The following is a 20,309-nucleotide window of genomic DNA, read 5'->3' as shown; positions in this document are numbered from 1 at the left end:
CAGCTGAGATCTGGTTATTTGAAAGAGCCCGGCCCCACCTCCCTCTCTCTCTTGCTGCCTCTCTCACTATGTGATGCGCTGGTTCTCATGTACCTTCCACCATTATTGGAATCTTCCTGAGGCCTCACCAGAAGCAGATGCCAGCACCATGTTTTGTGTACAGCCTGCGGACTGTGAACCAACTAAACCTCTTTTCATTATAAATTACCCCATCTCAGGAATTCCTTTATAGCAACTCAAATGGCCTCACAAGGCCATGGTGAGGCTGAATGAGACAGTGCATGAAGATCGCACAAAGCAAGGGCTTCTGACTTCTAGCTGTTGACATTTTGCTAATAATAATATTAATAGCAACAAGCAAATAACAGAATGAGGTTCTCAATCCAGCCTATGCACTTTGCCCTGTGCCAAGCTGCCCTCCTGGGCACAAATGACTGGCTGCTGCCTCCATGGTGGTGGTGATGTAGCAGCCTGCTCCAGTCCAGTCAAGCCCCTCCCCACCCCGGAGTGGGCTCCACCATGACCCAGGTGCCCCTAGGACATGCCCTCCCTCAAGCTGGGTCCTGAGGCACGTGAGCAGACCCAGGCCTGGCTGCAGGTTGGCTCCCGTGGAGGACCTCTTGATTCCTGCTGCCCCATCAGGCTGAGCTCACCTGGTCTGCAGATTGTTCCCAAGCACTCACCCAATGTGTCAGGGAAGGAAGGGATGAGGAGGAGGCTAAGTCTCTCCCTGCCTTCAGAGAAACCATAGGCAGGCTCAGAAATCATCAGTCAGGCAATAAGAGGGGGCTGGGGTAGGCCCAGGGGATGGAGCCACCAGCTGTGCTGTGGGTTGGGAGTGTGCTGGGGACCGGTGCACCAGGACAGGCTCACCCAGGAGGCCTCCAGGCTGGGAGCCATGAGCGAATGGTCATGGGACGGCGTGGACCTGGCTGGTGGAGGTGTGAGGAGGAGGAGGAGGAGTGCCAGGCCACAGAGAGGCCCCATATGTCTCACCAGACAGCCAAGACCCCACTCCACAGAGCTCTCCAGGCTAGAGCAGAAGGGCGCTCCTCTGGTTCGAGGATTTTTCTGATTTATGTGAATTACTGGGGCCTGCTTTCTCATGTTCTTCCCTGCCTTGTGCTTTCAGTTTAGGGACCTCCTCGGTTTCACCGCACATCGGTCCAGATCTCAACCCAGCAACTTCCCTCTTTCTCCCAAAACCTTGCATTTGGTTTGAGTGTTGGCACTCTGCAGGAACCCCATTCTAGCTGGTCAGGCCTCTCATGGGCTTCACTCTGACCCTCTGTCTCATCCTCCACCATCTCGGCAGGACAACCAGACCCATGGAGACCCCCAGAGTTTCCCATCTATCCAAGAGCTCCCCACAGCATTTCCCCAAGACACACAGTTCCTTGCCTCACAGGAGCCTCAATCTTAACAGGATCCTTCATCCTTCCCTTGACAGGGCCCTTGGGTCACGTCATAGGTACTGGGGTTCTTCCAACATGCCTTCTTACTTCTAGGAGAGTGAAAACAAATCCTGTGGGACTATGAAAGGAACAGCAACAGCCGCAGCAGTGACAGCAGATGCCAGTGGCTGAGAGCTGCCTCCTCACAGGGTACACTCTCAGACAGAGACACAGCCCCATATCGATCTTTGCCACAAACTAGTGAGACCAGGAGTAGAACCCCATTCTAAAGATAATGGAAAGGAGGCTGGGGAATGGTTCTCTTACTCACTCAGTCACTAGGTCTGTAAGTGGGGGCAAGAGAATTAAAACTGGGCAGGGTTCGTACCCCCGCCCCTGCCTGTAGCCTCTACCCTCCCCTCATCAGGGACCCTGCCCTGCCCCCACCTCTCCAGGCCTGCATCTCTGTGCCTGGTGATGACTGTCCACCAGGTGACATTTTCCTTAGGAGCAAGCATGCCTGGTGGTTTGGCTTCACTGACCCTGGAGAAACTCAACTTGGGAGCCAGCCTTTCCCACAATTCCCCATGAAGCCAGAGGCAGCAAGCATAGCCCTATAAAAAGCATAGAGACAACTCAGGCAAGGACGGATGCCCAGATAATGGCAAGGGTCACCCTGCCCAGTCCTCTGGGCTGGGAGCTGACACTCACACAAGGTCCCCTGGTTGGCTCCTCCCTTCTGAAGGTACTGGCCACCGGGTGCTAAGTGGAAGCAGGACAGCTCCTGCTCTCTCCCCTCCCCACAGCCCGCTGTGTTCCACATGCTCCTGCCTACACATCCTGGGGATCCACACTGCCTCAGCAAACAGTGTGTGGCATTTCTGACAGCTTCCTACTGAGCCACAGGAAGGCCAAGGAAGACTGAAGCTTAAACAAAAGGCAGGGAGGGGCAGATGGGAGAGGATCCCCTTCCTGGCTCTGTCCTGCTTCATAGGCTGGAAAGTCAGTCACCTGGGAGCTTCAGACCCTTCCCGCTCCCCCAGCAAGACCCCTGAGGAAAACGTCACCTGGTGAACAGTCAACAAAAACAAGACTCCCAGAGACAGGACAAGTGTCAAAGGCACCTGTGGTCTGCAAGAGGCCGGGCTGGGACTCACTCGGGTCCCTGACCACAAGCTTCAGCCTAGCCAGGGTGAAAACTCTCAGGCCAGCCTTGGATGCCTGAGGGAGTCAGGCCACCTGCAGAGGCTCTCCTGGGAAGCCAAGGACCCACCCTGGGGGGCAGCAGCCTGAATGGTGCCAAAGTGGCAGACCGTGTTCCAGGGAAGTTCCCAGGAGGCTGTCCCAACCAACACCCACACTGTTCTGAAGGGACTTTGCAGATAAAATCAAGGTTACGAATCAGCTGACCTTAAAACAAGGAGGTGATACTGGATTATCTGTGAGTTAGTGCCATCCCCTGTGCCCTAGGCAGCAGCAGCAGAGTTGGTCAGAGAGGCGATGTGGGGGGAGTGGGAGGCAGAGGGGGCAAGAAAGATATGAAGGGTGAGAAGGGTACCACCTGTTGCAGGAAATGAAAGAAGGAAGGGCCACAGAGCAAGGGAGTTGGGCACCCTGAGAAACAGATGAACCCTGGCAACCAGCGGGCAGGGAACAGGAGCTCGGACCGACAGAAGCGGGAACATGGATTCTGCCAGCACTGGAACGAGCTTGGAAAGGATGCCATCCCAGAGCCTCCGAAAAGACATGCAAATGCCTTGGCTGCAGCACTGTGAGGCTCTAGCAGAGAACCAGCTGAGCCCTGTTGTGCCCAGACTTTTGAGATAGTAAATGTGTGTTATGTTAAAATCACTACGTTTATGATAATTTATTCTGGCAAAGATAGAAAGTGAATATAAAGTACTGCCATTGTTCTCTTATCAAAGCAATGAAAAGAACCAATATGGAGGCACCACATGATCAGGAAAGCAGGCAGGTGTAGCTGGGGCGTGATATCTGTTTACTATGGATTCTTTCTGACACATTTCTCAGCCTTGTCACCATAGACAATGTACAATGGCAGTAGCCCTGGCCTCTGCCCGCTAGACACCAGGAGCATCCTCTCGCCCTGGCCATGGTAATTAAAAATGTCTCCAGACATTGGTAAGGGTTCCTTGTGGGGTAAAGTTGACCCCAGTTGAGAACTGCTGCTCCTTTAAGGGCATAAAGCAAATAAAAGTTTTTATGGAAAGAAAGCATTGATGTCTTAGCTGTTTTTTCAATGGACAAGGTATTTACTAAATATCATTTACCTATATGAGCGTATTAATATATTGACATATCCCAACTGTTGTGATCTGCTGTTAGTCCTCAGCAACTGGATATTATGAATACACACTTATGTATACATGTGTGTTATATATTTTAATATCCATTTATCAAAATTTCACATAGTAGAGATATAATACTTCCATTATCAAAATAAAATGCACATGAATTTAGCACGTCATTCATCAGTGTTGACTTACTGGCTGCTCCAGGTATGCCGGTGGTCGGGCAACAGGGTTCCCTCCTGTATGGAGGATCCATAGTGACAGAGGCAGACAGGTGAAGCACTGAGGTCACTCTGTGTGCCAGCAGCAAGGCAGGAGGTGATGCAGGGGGTGACACAGACAGTAACAAGGGAGAAGCCAGTTCTCCAGGTCTCAGAGCAGGGAGCAGTCAAGATCAGCTTCAGAGAGTCAGTTGCAGGGATCAAGTGGGCAGGGCACTGCAGGTAGGCAAACCTGCATGAGGAGGCATCATGGCTAGGTGTGATGCAGAGCTGGAAATGTGCTCTGTGTCTGGAAGCTTTGGTTATGCAGGTATAAGGACAGCATTGTTACAGGACTACATTACTTGAACTGTGGCCCAAATCTGAAAGCAGCAAAGCAATTTGCTGAAAGTTCTGCAGCAGTCATTTGCTGATACCCCTCCCAGGTTTTCTGAGCTTAGGACCTACTCCTGGAGGTCCAGGCTCTCCTTCAGTCTCTGGGTCTTGGTTCAGATCCACTCTCATTCGCCCTGGGGCCAGACTAGCCTCCAGCTTTCATGCATTTGTCTCTGTGTGTCCCCTGTGGCCCGCCAGTCCCAGCCTGCTTGCGCCTCTGTTTATCTCCTTCACTTATATTCCTACAGAAAAGACCGATTCACCCAGAGACCCTGAGGTCCACCAAGACTTCAACCACCCAACCCTCAGAAAGAGAAAAGAACTCACCTTTGATGAGCACGTCTCCTATGCCTGGCTCTGAGCTAGTCCCTGTATTTCCATTGGCCCATTTAAGCCTGAGCAGAATGTTATCAGATGGTGGCCAGAACTCCACATTAAAGATAACAAAACTGAGACTGACAATGGTTAGGTGACATGTGGTTTAATATGTGGCCAAGTTGGGACTAGAACTCAGGCCAGTTCTACTCTAAGACATGTGCTTAGTCTTCCATTGCATTCTTAGACTTGGGGAAGAGGGGCCCTTCTCTGGGGCCTCCCCAGCCAGGCCAAGAGGACACGCACATGAAGAGCGGGGCTCCACCAGCCCAGCTCCAGGCACCCAGGATCTCGGGTTTCTTTGCTACCTCATCCCCAGCCTGCCTCCTGTGCCTGTACACTTCAACCCCAGGGCCACCCTTTTGAAGGCTAATGGTGCCAGTGTGCTTACTCCTAGGCTTGAGCGGTGGCCAAGGTGAGGCATAGGGACAGTGTGGACATATAGGTTGGGGTGTTCAAACACATGCACCCAAGACCCCTCAAGGTGTGGAACCTCTCAGGGTAGTCAGGCCACAGGGGACCAAGATGCTGAACTGCAAGGTCAAGAATTCTCAACTTGAAACTTGCCTCTCAGGTTGTTACAAAGGTCAAAGTAGGAAGTTAGAGTATTTTTCATTGAACAGTTTGTTAGCTTGAGGTATACCTTTTAAATATTTTGATGTAGGATGTATAGACTTCCCTTTGCACCCTTTCTCTGGGCCAGCAAATTTAGGAATCTATCCTTTTTTCTCACTGATTATCTTGTTGAAAGTTTTCATAGCAAATGGAGATCTCATTCCCCATGTAAGAGACAAAAGTTTGGTTTTCTCCTGTCTGACAATCTTAACAAGTAACTTAAAAATCTTAAAGGATATTGCAATGGGGTGTATTACCTTTTCTTTATCAAGAAGCTCTTGTAAAATAATTTGTCTTTCCCGACACAGTTCCAAGAAGTCCTCTGAGTGCAGACTTTCGTGTAAGGCTGGGAAGAAGGTCAGCTGGGTGCAGTCCACCCCCACCTCATCAGGCTCGCCCTCAGCCTCCCTCGGTGTCAGTTCATCTGCAGCAGCATAAAGGGACACGTGGTGTTGACAGGGGCTACCTGACATGGTAAGGGCTAGTACACAGCATGTGCCTGCATCACTGAGGAGCAGCAAGGCTCCAGGGCTGAAATGAGCGTGGATCTCTCACCGTGCCCCTCCACTGCTTCTGGAAATGGACACCACACACCTGGGGCACCCTGGGGTGTGGTCAAAATACCTTCCAGTCGACTTATCCTGGAGGGCCCAGCTATGCCCAGGCCTAGCTGTTCTGCCACTTCCAGTGGCCACAGGGCAACATTTCCAAATTCACCCTCCCTCGTTAGTCAGTAAAGCAACTCCCTAGAGGCTCAGTCAGGATTTGCTTTCTCTGAATTTCACTCCATTCACTCTTCGAATATTGCTGTTTTTTCTCATGATAGAAACAAAATATTTTTATTGTAAAAAAAATCTTGGAAAAGACATGAAGCTGTAAGAAATAAAACAAATCTCACCCATGCACCCAGAGATAGTGCTAATAATAATAGCTCCCTTTCTCTGTGCCAGATACTTCTGATGACATTTTAAAATGTTGTCCCATCTAGGCTGGAGATATTATTTCATCCTCACTTGACAAATGGAAAAGCTGAAGCAGGCTAATTACTTTGTACAAGATCATATGGCTTCTAAGAACTAGAGGTAGAATCTGAATAAAGTCTCTCTGAGACAAGGGTCTAGTCTTTTCATCTCTAGTCTGTTTGGCTCCACTGTTTACAATTTGGTCCATTTACTTCCATTATCTTTTCTGTACTGGATGAATGAAAGTGTTTGCTACTCACGCAAACCCTCACAGCTTTCCCCCATGCAGGGAGAGGTGCATAGGAGAGGCATGGTGGAAAACCACAGGGCCTTTCTTTTCCTTTGACTGAGCTCCCTACTCAGGGTGCATACTGGAAACACCACGGAGGCCCAGAGTCACAGAGGCTCAGGGGCTCTGCATGCCAAGAATGAGAGGACACTGCAGCCCATGGCCATCGTTCACAAAAAATCAGTTCATGCTTTCCACCACTGCACTCTCTGCAACCCCCACCTCTGAGAGGTGGAGCAGGCAGGCAATCATTCCATGTGAGAGTTGTAGGGCTTGGGGTGGAGAGATGAGAGGCAAACAGGTATTACAATGTCATCCCATGCTCTGTGCCACAGTAAGACCCCAAATCACCTGGGGATCACAGCCCAAGATCCTCACTTCTGGGCTTGTGTTACTGCAGACAGGCAAGGTAGCAAGCTAAATACAAATCCATTAGTCAGGAAATGAGACGAGTTTGATCAGCACTAAGAAGTAGTCATTGGCCAGATGTGCTGGCTCACGTCTGTAATCCTAGCACTCTGGGAGGCCAAGGCAGGCGGGTCACTTGAGCTTGGGAGTTGTAGACCAGCCTGGGCAATGTGGCAAAACCCCATCTCTACAAAAATTACAAACATTATCTGGGCATTGTGTGTACCTGTAGTCCCAGCTACTCTGGAGGCTGAGGCAGGAGGATTGTGTGAGCCCAGGAGGTCGAGGCTGCAGTGAGTTGTGATTATGCCACTGCACCCCAGCCTAGGTGACAGTGCAAGACCCTGTTTCAAAAATTGTTTGGGAACACTTTTAAGATCCCCCGATATAGCAAATTGACAAGACTGTTTCTCCCCAAAAATTGTTATTGTTGCAAACTTAACAGAAAACGCTTCCCCTAACAAGTGTCTAGGGCTAATATTGACTTGTCTTCTTTCTAGAAGCACAGTAACAATAAGTCCCAGTGCTGGCTACAATAGCATTTTCCTCTTCTAAAATATTCATTTAATATATTTAATAAAATATTAAATAAAACCAATAATTAGCTTAATTATTAAAGGAAAAAATAGATAAACTGAATACCTTGGTTTTCAGCATTTGTTTGAGAAATATTTTTGTCTTGGCTTTCCTGAAATAAGGACGGAACAAAGAAAAATTAAATCCTGGATGCTACACATATGCTTCACCCATCCCCGGTTCCACAGATTCACAAACACACACACGCATGTGACCCCTTCAAATTATGCAAGACTCAGATGCAAAGGGAGAGAAACACTAAATCCTAAAGGACCACAATAAAATGCAAGTATTAATGTTCCTGAGTCAAAGGGGAAAAAACCCACAATCTTCCATTAAGTAGGACTTACAGTAATTACCAAAGAAGAGGCCAAGATGGGATTAGATAGCATCCTGGATGTCTCTGTGTGGGATACCCTGGAGAGGGGATCAGGGGAGGTTCCAGGGCTGGACAGCCCCAGAGACCAGGTTTCATAGCCAGCCCTTGTCTTTGGCACCAGCACAGTGAGCAGGCTACTTATTTTATTTTATTTTATTTTTGCTTCTTATTCCTAAAAAACTGTAGTGAGGGAAAATACTACAAACTACCAAGTGTTTATTGACAATACTTAGAACATTTAAGTGTCTACTGAATAAATGAAATATAATTTTTTTCATTAGGTTTTACAAAGGATTTTTAGCATGAGTAAAAGATGCTGAGGTTACAGACCAGAGAATAAACTCAACATAGTTACTTGTGATGCATGCAGAAGAAAAAAAATCCAGCATTCTGGTGTTTGGAAGGCTGCCTTTGAGGATATTTTAAATTATGATCATTCAATAAAGACATGAAAAACTATTGACAGATTTTCTATATCTACTACCAAATGAATCCAACTGGCTTCCTGTCTTTTAAAAGGCAAAATAGGAGTTTGGCGACACAGTTCAAGCTTCATTACAGCAAACTCCCAGGGACTACCCAGATTCTGTTGCTTGGGAAGTCAGTGTTGTTTGGAATGAATGGATCACTGGCTCAAAATTGCAGAAACAGTCAAGTTTGTGGGATTTTCATTGTAAAACTTGTTATGGGATTTGAAGTAATGCTCACAGTAGTATGGGTTACAATTGCCCAATAACAAGTAACTTGTGTTAGCAGACAATAGTCATTCCCTGGCCCTTTCCAAACACTGGCATCCAGATGTTTCCACAGGACTTGTGTGGATTGCAGCACAGGGCTGTGTCTGCGGCATAGGTAAGAACCACTTACCCAATCAACACTCATTATTTATCCATTCTTTCAGGCTGTAGTTACAGTGTCCCTGCTATGTACTTAGGAGGGTTAGTGATGCTTTTCTCCTCTAAAATGACATTGAGAATAAAATTTGGGACTCTCCTACATTTAACTGCATGTGTTATCTTAGCCTGATATAAACAACATGCGATGGGAAGCTCAGGAGCTGCTTTTCTATCAGGCCCTACCCGGAACCAGCACTGTCCCACTGCACCCGACTCCTACCTTGTGCCTTCCTGAGTTCAGGGCCTCCAGTGGAGACAAGCGTTTGATACGTTTCCTCATTCGAGCTGGTCCTTCTCTCCAGTCGAGTTCCCATGGGCAACAGTGCGTGGTTTCTTCCCCCTGGTTCCACAAGCCCAGCTCCCCAAAAAGCTGCTCCTGGATCCTGGCCCAGGCTTTGGCTGCCTTGATGTTGCCACATTTTCGCCTCTGGGGAGCAGAAACAGAGTCACTCTGGATACATTTGCCTTATGGGCTTTATAGGCCTGGCCCCAAACCTCCTGGGGTGAATAGGCCAAGTCTCCCATGAATGTTTGAGAAAGATACCTTCTCTCTACACCCTCAGAATGTGTAGGGTACTAACTGCAGCCAGGACTAGGAGGAAACAGCTGCTCAGCTTTAAGATCTCTTAATCCAAGTTAGGGGAGGAGAAAGCTGCTCACCCTTTGGCTTTCAGAGCCATGAGGCTACTGGTGATGGGCAGAAAGCAACAGGTCTGGAAGGTCCTGTAGCTGCTCATCAGCATGATCTGGACAGCTATTTTACCAAATGGACATGAATCTCACTACAGTCCCACCCCTCAAAACTGAGGCTGAATGTACTCTTTTTCCAGTTGCCTGGACTGGAATGGAGTGAGAATTAGAAGCCCTCAAGACAACTGGTTGATTTGAGCAAGTCACTCCCATCTCTGGATCTCAGAATCTCCAATGAAATGACAGACCTGGCCCGAATTATGTCTAAGGGCCTTTCCATGTTAATATCATAGATTCCAGAATGTTCAAAGATTCTAGAATATTAACAGGAGCTAAAACCTTTCATAGTAATGCAAACAATCTCATTTAATAGCTGTGAGATCCTCACAGTTTGCATCTGTGGTCTCTGACCGCCACACCTGCTACTAGAGTATGACTCAAACCTTTCTAATATTGATATCCCCAACCTGCATTTATAGATCACATTAAAGTTACATGCATCACCTGTTAAAGAAACAGTTCAGTTTGGACAGTAGAGTCAACTTTGTGGGATACACTTTCACAATTATTCAAACATTTTATGGAATTTGTCCCAAATTTAATCTTTTCAGAAAATGAAGAGGTGAAATGCTAATGACAAGAAGCATAACATCATGAACAGAAAAGACACTCATTATCATGTGTTAGGCTGAGCCCTGCACCTGCTTTATCTCATTTCCTCTACCCAGTGGTACCACAAGTATTTTTGATCATCCCCATGATGATTCTAAGTCTGCAAAGGAGAAGTGCCTTCTCCAAAGCTAAGAGGTGGCCAAACAGAGATTTAAACCTGGTCTGTTGGATTCCAAAGACTTCCTTGAGCATGGGAGCTAGATTCCTTTGCTGAGGGGCTATTATTTTATGAGCTCATGGTTTCTGCTAGCATTTCTAGAAAACTGGAAGACTTATAGATGTAGGCCTTGCAAATCTTGGCCGTTTTAAATGAGTAAATTGTTCTCAGAACTTGTTGGAGGCATTCCCATTAAAGCATGGCTTTGGGGTGGGGGGATAGTGCCCAGCAGGTGGTTTCTGGCATCTGATGGACCTGATCATCCATCATGTTTCTGTGAATCACCAGCAGTTCAATCTGGAGGATCTTCAACTTCCTCATCAGTCAACTGTGGTTAATAATAGTACCATAATAATAATCATGGGCTTCTAGAATGATTAAGCGGGACAATATTTTCAAGAGCTTAATATGGTACCTTACTCAGCTTAAGTAGTCAGTGTTATCACTGTGAATGAACCTAATCCTATTTCAAAACAAGATCATTTTGTTTCTCTACAGTTATTGAATTCATATCCCAAACAGTGCTAGTATTTTATGTAGTACTCCAATTGGTTAACAAGAAACTCCAAGATGTACATTGCAGTGTATGCCTCTAAAGCCCAGCACTTTCGGAGGCGAAGGTGGGAGAATTTCTTGAGGTCAGAAGTTCAAGACCAGCCTGGGCAACATAGCATGTTAGTGCACGACTGTACTCTCAGCTATTTGGGAGGCTGAGGTAGGAGGATCTCTTGAGCCCAGGAGTTCAAGGCTTCCATGGGCTATGATTTACACGACTGTACTCCAGCCTGGGCAACAAAGTAAGACTCACCCTGTCTCAAAAAAAAAAAAAAAAAAGCCGCCAGAAAAAGAATGACTATCCAAAGCTTTTTACAGAGACTTGGTCACATGGAATGAACACTTGTTTGGCGGAAATATTTCAGTTTCCTGGAGATTGTGGTGACATTTGTACATTTGCATTTGTAGTAACATACGGAGCTTCATGGAGGATGAATAATCCCAAGCTATTGGGTTGTCCAGCCTTGGATTCAACTTAGTTTTTTAAGAACACATATCCACGCCAAGTCTCCACATATGCAACCTGGAGATGCACAGCTGCCTGGGTCTTCCGCACAGAGCACACATGTTGTCTTGAATATCTGTAGTCAGACAATGGTGTGATCCCTGAGAGAGATGTGATTATTTAGTCCATGATAGCAAGTTACATGTGACCCAGGGCAGAGGATGTCAGATGACTAAATAGCAAAAGTCCTGAGTTTCCACATCTGCAAAGGTGCTCTGAAATGCCCATGTTTCTGCATAGTGTAAGGCCCTCTTTCTATTCAAACTGCAAGTGGGTCAAATGACAGACTTTAGGCCCACAGACTCACAGGCAGGGATTGTGTTATGTTGGGAGACAACTACAATTTCTTTTTTTTTTTTTTTCAGAGACAAGATCTTTTTCTCTGTCACACAGGCTAGAAGGCTAGAAAGCAGTGGCATGGTCATAGCTCACTGTAACCTGTAACCTCCAACTCCTGGGATGAAGCAATCTTCCCACCCCAGCATCCTGAGTACCTGGGACTAAAGGTGTCACTATACCTGGCTAACATCTTTTTAACTACTTTTTTTAGAGATGGGGTCTTCCAATGTTGCCTAGTCTGGCCTTGAACTCCTGGAATCAAAGAATCCTCCTGCCTAGCATCCCAAAGCACTGGGATTACAGGCATGAGCCACCACACATGACCAGCTACGATTTTCGAATCACAACAACCCTTGGGTAGCAACAGTTAGATTAACCTTTGAAAACCCAGCCCTTCCCTACTTTCAGTCCCTGCTACTTCAGTGGGGTTTGCTGGGCTTCGAAAATGAACACTTCACCCTAGTCTCTTTAATCCAAGTTGTTATGAATGGTTACTGGATGGGCCAACTGGCACCACCCCCTAGGGCTGGGAATGGCACCCTCAGGGGCCCACACAGAGGAAGCAGAGCACGGAACTTGATCCAGCGCTGCTTGAAGCCTGCGTTTCCTTGCATTCTTCAGTAAAACAAAAAAGGCAGTCTGAGTTGAGTTTCCAATATTTGTATCTGAGAGAGCTGTGATAAATATGCAATGAGTAGATAGAGACCAAACAAGAAAAGGAAACTAGAGGCCCTAGAAGAAAGTGGGACAGAAGACAGTGGCCATTTCTGCGTTGTCAGGCATCTCACAAGGAACTCCAACCAGTAAAGACTGTATAGGCAGGATAAGTCATTTCTGCAAATTATAATGAAGATTCAGCATAAGAACTGGATGGCCTAAGTATGTAACAGACAGAGCAAGAGAGGCTGAGCCACAGAGAAGAGAATGCAAATAATGTGGACAAGGCAAAGGGGAATCTGAACAGGGCCAGACTGTAGAGGCAACTTTTTGCCAGAACTTCTGGATCAAAAAAAAAATTGGCTGATTAACTATTTGAATTGCAAGGTTTGCTGTTGATATAATAATGGGATATAATGATGCTGGGGTTAACTTCCAGGGCACTAGGCAATGATGCCTTGTTATGCTGGGGGCTGCTGCCATCTCCAATCACCTCTCAGTTGTGGGTAAAGTGCCTGTTTAGAAAAGTCTGGCATGATGTGCTACTGGCCACCCTGTGGGCAGGGGCCCCTGAATCTCCCCTTCTTAGGAGGGCCTCATTGGGTACACCTGGGAGAAGCTGTCCTCAAAGGACGTGGCAGATTTCTCAAGCCTAATCTCTGTCTAGAGTTTGGATGTGACTTTTCTGGAAGTGGAATGGGCCTTTGCTGGGAAAGCACACTACCCCTTAAAAAAGCAGGGCAATGGTCCACATCCCATTATCTATGGCAGATGTTATTATATCTGCATTCTTTCAAATATCAAAACAACCTGTCTTAAATATTTAAATACTTGGAAAGTATCCTTGTGGATTAGCTTCCAAATGCTGATTTTCTGAAAAATACCTCAATCAACAGGAAAACTGGACAATTTACTCAAGTCCTTTCTGAACTCCAGTCAGACCCTGCTGCTGAAGCTGAGACAGGCTAACCTTCCAGGTGGCTAGATCCCTTCCTTCTGGGCTTGAAGCCTCTGCTGAGGGAGTCCCATCCTTCCCACACGAACCTATAATCTCACAAATTTCAACAGAATTTCACAATTTCACCCCAGGGCACCTCTCCTGGCCATAACTGTATCTATCAGGCTCTTCTAACCATTGGAGCAGAAATGGTTGCACTCTAGACCAGATGCAGATTAGGAAGTTTAGATAAACCACATCCTCTGTCTCAAAATGGTGCAGTGGTGATGAGGATGTCCATCAATAAAGGATGCAATCTTACAAGATTCATCTTATTTCCACCTCAGTGGCAATTAAATTTATCAGCCATATTGCTAGTCCTGAGTGAAATCTGTCAATCCATGTGGTGAGTCATTCATGTGCAGTGGTCTGTCCAGTAGGCACAGATGACACCCAAATAAGCTAGCAAGGCACCCTACCCAGTTGTGCAGCACAGTCAGCACTGTTAGAGTGAGGTAGATGCCCACAGAGAAAACCCTTGTTCAACCAGAGGGTCTGTGAAAGACCAGCTTGTGCACTCAGAAAAACTAGACATGACTGCTGATCCCTCTGAATATCACAGCCATGATCACGTCCTGTACACACCAAACCTCCTTTCTCACAAGTGTCGTGTCTGATAAGCTGCTGCTCCCATCACTCAGGAGAGCCTGGGAGGCTACATTGCTAAGCTGTGTGCTTCTTGGGTTCAGGCTGCACATCTGTGAATGGGTCTTCCCAGGGGCACATTGTGGGCTTCTATGGGGGAAGTTAGACAAGGCAACTCAGCTTCAGATGATTAGTGCCTCTTCTATTTCCTGACACTGGGCACCACGTTTAAGCCTTCCTGATCCGTGGCCCACCCAGGGCACACTAATGGCTCCTTACACCCCATCACTACTTTCCCCATAGTAGAACATCCTACCATTGAGCTCATCACCATGTTTTGTGGGCATTTCTTACTCTGGGTTTCATCTATAAGTTTCAAAAACCTTAAAGACACAGGAGTATCATAATCTCTGCATTTTTTTATACCTCACACTGACTCTGGGACAAAGAAATTGCTGGGTAAATAATATTTCAACAGGGTTTTAAGATTGTATGTTGTGTTCTATTTTTAGCAATATGTTAAACTTTTATTAATAACAGTAACACCAAATAAAAATAAACCTCTTAGCTATTCTATAACCACATAGGGAGTATCCACTGTCTACCAGCCACAGTCTGGGTGCTTCACACTTGCTCTTAAATCTTCACAAGTAGGAAGACTTATTCCAGCTTAGAGATGAGCACACAGAGGCTCAGACCCCCAGCATAGAAAGGGACAGATTTAGAATTCAAATAAGTCTCTGACTGGCATGAGAGCCAGTGTTCTTTGCCTAGATTGTACAGCAGTCAGGCCTAGATAGATACTTTAAATATCCAAGCCTGCCCTTGTCAGGGGCAACCCATTGCATTTAGGATAAAATGCAAAACCCCAATGTGGTGCAAGCCTGGTGGGCAATCCAGAACTTAAACCAAAGCCCCTTCTGATTATTTTTCAGGTTCAAAGTGGATTCCAGCTTACTGTATAGAGAAAGCCTATGTTTGGTTTCTTACTTGCACATGGTCTTTGTATAAAGACGCATATAGTTCTTGTCCTCTTCTTCTGTAGTTCTCTATACATGACACAAAATCCTGGAGAAAGGAGAAAACAAGTCACAGCTTAATGATAGTTGTGATTTTATTTTATTTCATTTTTATTTTTATTTTTTGAGACAGTCTCACTCTGTCACCTAGGATGGAGTGCAGTGGCATAAACTTGGCTCACTACAACCTCTGTCTCACAGGTTCAAGCGATTCTCCTGCCTCAGCCTCCCAAGTAGCGAGGATTTCAGGCGCCCATCACCATGCCTGGCTAATTTTTGTATTTTTAGTAGAGACAGGTTTCACCATGTTGGCCAGGCTGGGCTTGAACTCCTGCCCTCAGGTGATCCACCTGCCTCAGCCTCCCAAAGCGCTGGGATTACAAGCCTGAGTGATAGCTGTGATTTTAGATAAGAACTTCTCTATACTGACCAATTGACAGTGGAAATAGTGGTTACAGAATTTGTTGGTCAAATGAGATTCATATAAATACAGACGTCACCTATGCTGACACACTCGCATATGAATACATTCACATACGTGTTTATGGGTTGCTTTCCATCTCCATCTATGAATCTATGATGAACTAGCTTGCAGTAGCTCAACCTTCCTCCTAAGAATGACTGAAAAGACCTAGATTTGAACAATCTGCTTTAAGACAGCAGAGAGCTACCAAGAGAGCTGAGATTTGAGGAGCCAAGATTCTGAAGATGAATTCACTGAGGTGTGCCCAACATTTATGCTTTTTTATATATTTTTGGACCTTGAGATATATGCAAATTTTCAAATAGCTCAAGAGGCTGAGAAGCTGAGGCCACAAAACAAACTTCAGTAAATTTAAAAGGATAGACATAATACAAAGCATGTCTTTTAATCACAATGGAACAAAATTTGAAATCAATTAGCAGAAAGAAATTTGGCAAAGTCAAAAATAAGTGTAGATTAAAAAGCACATTCCTAAATAACTAATGGGTCAAAGAAGAAATCAAAAGGGAATTTTTTGAGATGAATAAAAATAAAGACACAACATACCAAAACACATAGGCTATAACTAAAGCACAGCATAAGGGAAAACTTATAGTTGTAAATGCTAATATTAAGAAAAAAAGAAATACTTTAAATCAATATCTGAAACTTCCATCTGAAGACACTGGGGAAAAGAGCAAACTAAATCTAAAGCAAGCAGAAGGAAGGGGAAAATAAATATTAATGCAGAAAGTAACAAATTACAGAATATAAATAACAATAAATAAAATAATTGGAACTAAAATCTGGTACTTTGGAAAGATCGATAAAATTAGCAGTCTTTAGCTAGGTTGACCAAGAAAAAAGAGAAAAGGCTTAAATTGTTATACTTGGATCAGAAATGAAGGAGGAGACATTACTACTGACCTTACTGAATTTTTTCAAAGGATTATAAAAAAATACTATAAACAATTGTATGCCAATAAATTAAATAGCTTAGATTAGATGAACAAATTCCTAGAAAGACACAAATTGCCAAAACTTACTCAAGAAGAAATGGACAACTGGAATAGGTCAATAACAAGAAAATAAATTGAATTAGTAAAACAACAGCAACAACAACAAGACCTACCCACAAGGAAAAGCCCAATCTAGGCCCAGATGGCTTCACTGCTGAATCCTAACCACCACTTAGTGAAGAATTAATCATAGTTTTTCAAAAACTCTTCCAAGAATTAGAAGACGAAGGGACACTTCCCAACACATTCTATGGGACCAGTTATTACCCTGATACAGAACACAGACAAAGGCTTCACAAGAGAACTACAGACCAATATCTCATGTAAATATGAATGTAGAAATCCTCAACAAAATATCAGCAAACTGAATCCACCAACATATAAAAAATTATATACCATGACCAAGTGAGATTTAGCCTAGTAATGCAGAGTTGGATTAACAACTGAAAATAATTAACGTGATACACCACATAATAGATCAAATAACAGAAACCACGTAATCACTTCAACAGGCTTTTAAAAAAATGACAAAAATTAAAAACCCTTTCATTACAAGACAAAATGTCAACCAACTGCCAGGGTGGGGAAATAATTTTCTCAATCTCATAAAGGGTAACTACAAAAAGTCCCCAGCCAACATTATACAACATTATAATTGGTGGTGAAGGACTGAATGTTCCTTAACCTCAGGAATAAGACAAGGATGTCCACTCTCAACACTTCTAGACAGCAATCTACTGAAGGTTCTAGACAGCACAACCAGGCAAGGAAAAGAAATAAAAGGCATCCAAATTGAAACAGAAGAAAAACACCTCTATTCACAGATGGCAGGATTCTATATTTAGAAAATCCCAAATAATCCATAAAAGAACTACTAGAACCAGTAAATGAATTAAGCAAAGTTTCAGTGTACAAGATCAAAACACGTAAATCAGCTGTGTTCCTATCCACTACTAATGAGCAATCCAAAAAATAAATTAAGAAAGTGATGCCTCTTATAACATTATCAAAAGAATAAAATGCCTAGGAATACATTCAACTGAGGTGAAAAACTTGTACACTGAAACCTATAAAATATCACTGAAAGAAATTTTTAAAGACCTAAATTCATAGAAGATATCCCATGTTTGTGGTAACAAGTCCTCATATTGTTAAAATGTCAATACTACCTAACATAATCTACAGAATTAACAATCCCTATCAAATTCCAATGACTACTCCTTTTTTGCAAAAATTGAAAAGCCAATCTTCAAGATCATATGAAATTACAAGAGACCCCCAAAACCAAAACAATCTTTAACAACATAAGGAATGTAGGAAGACTTATAGCTCCTGATTTCACAACTTACTGTAAAGCAATGGCAAACAAGGCAGTGCAGCACTGGCATAAGAATAGATATATAGATCAATGGAATACAATTGAGAGTCCAAACTTAAAACAATTTGTCTATATTCAATTAATTATTTTACAAAGGTGCCAAAACTATACAATAGTCTTTTTAACAAATGGTGATGGAAAACTAAATAGCCATATGCAAAATAATGAAGTTAAACCTTTACTGCATAACATATAAAAATTAACTTAAAATGAAACAAAAACCTGAATATAAGAACTAAAACTATAAAACTCTTAGAAGAAAACTTAAAAGTACATCTGCATGATCTCAGATTTTGCATTTGTCAGATTTAGATTTGACACCAAAAATAAAAGCAACAATGAAAAGTGATATGGTTAGGTTTTGTGTGCCCACTCAAATCTCATCTTGAATTATAATCCCCCAAATCCCCATAATTTCCACGTGTCAAGGGGGAAACCAGGTGGAGGCAACCGAATCATGAAGTGGTTTTCCCCATGCTGTTCTTGTGATAGTGAGTGAGTTCCAATGAGATCTGATGGTTTATAAGGAGCTCTTCCCCACTTCGCTCAGCACTTCTTCCTGCCACCTTGTAAAGAAGGTGCCTTGGTTCCTCTTTGCCTTCTGCCATGATTGTAAGTTTCCTGAGGCCTCCCTAGCCATGCTGAATTGTGAGTCAATTAAACTTCTTTTCTTTATAAATTACTCAGTCTTGGGCAGTTCTTTTTAGCAGTATGAAAACAGACTAATACAAAAAGGATAAATTGGACTTCACCAAAAGTAAAAATTTGTGCTCCGAAAGACACTATTATGAAAGTAAAAAGAAGACCCACAGAATGAAAGAAAATATTTATAAATTACACCTCTGATAAGGGACTCCTATCTAGAATATATAAAAAATACTTAGAAATCAATAATAAAAAGAAAAATAACCCAATTTAAAAATGGACACTAGATCCAAAAAGACTGCTCTTCAAGGAAGATATTCAAATGACTAATAAGCAAGGTGAAAAGGTGCTTAGTGTCATTTGTCATCAGAGAAATGCAAAATAAAACTCACAATGAGACCAATGAGAGAATCAACCAAGTAAGATGGTTAGAATCAAAACTTTAGATAATAACAAGTTTTATTGAGAATATGGGTATATTGAAACTCTCATACACTGTTGCTAGGAATGTAAAATGGTGTAGAACTTTGGAAAATATTCTGAAAGTTATTCAAATGATTAAATAAAGTGCTGCCATTGACTCAGCAATTCCATTCTCAGGTATATACCCAAGATAAAAATTGTGTTCAACTGCAAACTTATACATGAATGTTTATAGCAATACTATTCATAATAGCCAAAAGTTGGAAATAACCTAAACATCCACCAACTGATGAACAAATAAACAAAATATGATCTGTTTACATGATGGCATATTATTTAGTCATAAAAAAGAATGATATATTGACATGTGCTATAACATGCATGAGTCTTAAAAACAACATCCTAAGTGAAAGAAGCTAATTTCAAAAGCCCAGATATTACTTGATTCCATTTCTATGAAATGTTAATAGAGAAAGGATATTAGTGATTGCTTAGGACTAGAGGGATAGGGGACAGAAGAGTGATAGCTAGAGTATGGAATATCTTTCTGAGGTTATAAAATGTTATAAAATTGATTTCAGTGATGGTGGCACATATTTGGGAATATACTATAAACCAGCAGTTCTCAACTATTTTGGCACCAGGGACTGGTTTTGTGGAAGACAATTTTTCCATGAACCAGAGGTGAGGGGTTGGAGGAGGATGGTTTCAGGATGATGCAAGTGCATTACATGTATTGTGCACTTTATTTCTATTATTATTACACTGTAACATATAATAGAAATAACTTTATTTCTATTATTATTACACTGTAACATATAATGAAATGAAATAACATATAATGAAATAACATAGAATCAGTGGTAGCCTTGAGCTGTTTCCCTGTAACTATATGGTCCCATCTGAGGGTGATGGGAGACAGTAACAGATCATCAGGCATTAGATTCTCATAAGGAGAACACAACCTAGATCCCTGGCATGCACAGTTCACAATAGGCTTTGTGCTCCTATGAGAATCTAATGCCACCACTGATCTGACAGGAGGCAGGGCTCAGATACCTGTCCATGGCCTGGGGTTTGGGGATCCCTGCTATAAACCATTTAATTGTTTACTTGAAATAGGTGAATTGTATGTTATATGAATTATATATAAATAAATCTGCTTAATAAAAAATATTTAAGGAAAAATAAGATCCAGAGTCTCATAACATAGACTCACATCAAGAACCAGGAAAGCCTCAAACTGAATAAAAGAAGACAATCAACAGATGTGTACAGTGAGATAACAGAAATGTTAGAAATATTTGACAAATATTTCAAAGCAGCCGTCATAAAAATGCTTAACAACTACAAATTTAAAACATTCAGAAACAATTTTTAAAAAATTAGGGAGCCTCTGTTAA

General features: G+C 43.3%; 1 protein-coding gene across 3 annotated transcripts in view; it reads right to left on the bottom strand.

Annotated features, from left to right (window-relative positions):
* Positions 1-20,309, bottom strand: part of WDFY4 (WDFY family member 4) — a 302,160-nt gene that overhangs the window by 99,932 nt on the left and 181,919 nt on the right. For all 3 annotated transcript variants that reach the window (XM_033209238.1, XM_033209235.1, XM_033209236.1), the window contains exons 40-43: positions 14,950-15,027; positions 9,023-9,229; positions 7,594-7,639; positions 5,550-5,716 (exon numbers count right to left, since the gene is read on the bottom strand). In XM_033209238.1, coding sequence (XP_033065129.1) covers positions 5,550-5,716; positions 7,594-7,639; positions 9,023-9,229; positions 14,950-15,027 — 498 coding nt within the window. The remainder of the gene's footprint in view (positions 1-5,549; positions 5,717-7,593; positions 7,640-9,022; positions 9,230-14,949; positions 15,028-20,309) is intronic.

This window comes from Trachypithecus francoisi, unplaced genomic scaffold, assembly GCF_009764315.1.
Source record: "Trachypithecus francoisi isolate TF-2019V2 unplaced genomic scaffold, Tfra_2.0 Lachesis_group9, whole genome shotgun sequence".
Taxonomy (NCBI): domain Eukaryota; kingdom Metazoa; phylum Chordata; class Mammalia; order Primates; family Cercopithecidae; genus Trachypithecus; species Trachypithecus francoisi.
This window is presented reverse-complemented; position numbering and strand designations above follow the sequence as displayed.